Source organism: Talpa occidentalis, unplaced genomic scaffold, assembly GCF_014898055.3.
Source record: "Talpa occidentalis isolate TD23 unplaced genomic scaffold, MPIMG_talOcc4v2.1 talOcc4.3160, whole genome shotgun sequence".
Lineage (NCBI taxonomy): Eukaryota > Metazoa > Chordata > Mammalia > Eulipotyphla > Talpidae > Talpa > Talpa occidentalis.
In genome coordinates, this window is record NW_023603364.1 from 5477 (window position 1) to 7113 (window position 1637).

At 43.8% G+C, this 1637-nt stretch overlaps 1 protein-coding gene across 1 annotated transcript; it reads right to left on the minus strand.

Moving 5' to 3' along the window:
- Positions 1-244: 244 nt before the first annotated feature.
- On the minus strand, positions 245-1631 carry LOC119256570 (secretogranin-2-like; the record flags this gene model as incomplete). Its single annotated transcript, XM_037524374.2, is given in 2 exon segments — positions 245-491; positions 494-1631. Coding segments are annotated over 2 exon segments (1176 nt in total), but the record flags the coding sequence as incomplete, so codon positions are not given.
- Positions 1632-1637: the final 6 nt, after the last annotated feature.

Genomic DNA, 1637 nt, shown 5'->3' on the forward strand with positions numbered 1-1637 from the left:
AAACACACAATGGAAAAGACCTTATAAAAAAACTATATATTTATAATGCTTTATTATGTTTTGTTCCAGTACTCCACAAAACACTACAGACAGTAACAAAATAATTCAATAAATATTAAAAACTTTCAAGAGAATTTTAAGACACTCTTTATCATATGTGAGCATCAACAATGCCACAACCATTGATACACTATTAAACACTATCATAGATATCTTTTCTTGAATAAGGGATATGATTAATTTGTTTATCCACAAGTCATAACATTTACACATACCCATACACAAGAGAATAGCTCAGAGTAAGTGAAGCAGCCACCCCAGTGAAATGGAATCATCTGCCTGTACATCGTTTAAAGATATTATGGTGTTAACAGGATAGAGGTCAACACACTAAAGAGAAACATTGGGGTTTTGCTTGGGGTGGGAGAAAGTAGGGCAATCAATGAAAGCTGCTTACATATTTTCCATTGCTCGCTTAGCAATATGCTCCTTCCCTTTTCTGCCTTTTCTTGGTTGAGGTATTCCAGCACTTTTAGTAACAGGTCTTCATCCAGGTAACGTCTGTTTGGAGAATCGTCATTCTTTGGGGTCCCCACAGGGAACCTTTTGCTCACCGAGGCTAGCTGGTCAGTCTCGTGAGAGATGCCTTGATTCACATGCTCTTTAACAGCCTGCTCGAGCTGGTCCTCTTCCTGCAGGTCATCTTCAGATGAGCCTTGACTAGGAACTCGCTTCACCTGGTTTGAAGCCATGATCTCAGGGTATTTAACTAGCATCCTGGCCAGGTACTCGCCTAAATCTTGATCTTTATCATTCAGGTTTTCATACGCCAGTTGTCTGTTGTCCACATCTGGCATCCAGGCAGTTTTGGGAAGCTGGTTTGCTCTAGATCTTCCGAGACCATAGGGGAGTCTTGGCAGAACCTTCTCCCGATTATACTGATTGGGGAAATATGAAGGCTTTTGATTCGCTGTGCCCTCCATCCCTAAAAGACTTAAAATGTCCTCGACACTGAGTCCATCTGGTAGGGCATCTGTCGTAGCCCGGCCAGGGGCTTTGGGGTAGCCACTCTTGGAGACCATCTTGTTCTGGAACAGGTCAGCGCGGTCTAAGTCAATCTCTGGGATGTCATCTAGGTCAACAGGAAGTTCAAGCTCCTGCTCTGGTTCCACTGACCCATTTGGCTTCTCTCCATTTTTGAGCATGTCAATTAAGTCTTCAGGGGGTATCTGTAAATTCCTTGAGATTTCAATCAGCTGATAAATAGACTGAGAATCAAGTGGCTTCTCAAAAAGCCGGGCTGCTCTGTCCCCGTTTTGTGACCTCCCATTCCCTGCGACATTCACTAACCTTTTCAGATAGGCCATCACTTTGGAGATGTCATCCGAGAGCTGGTCTTTACTCTCCCTGGGGAGATCTTCATCCTGGAGACCCAGGGGCCCGGAGCGCTTCATCTCATCATTGATTTGCTCAGTCTTTTCCGTATTCTCCTTACTGTCTCTCACCTCTTCCTGAGTTTGGCTCTCTATTTTCTCCTCCACCGGGTTCCAATCTTCTCCCCCAACCACATCTTCATAGGCAATGTTATTGGCCTTGTAGATGTCATCTTCATCATCTGCATAAAGTTTTTGCTCCTC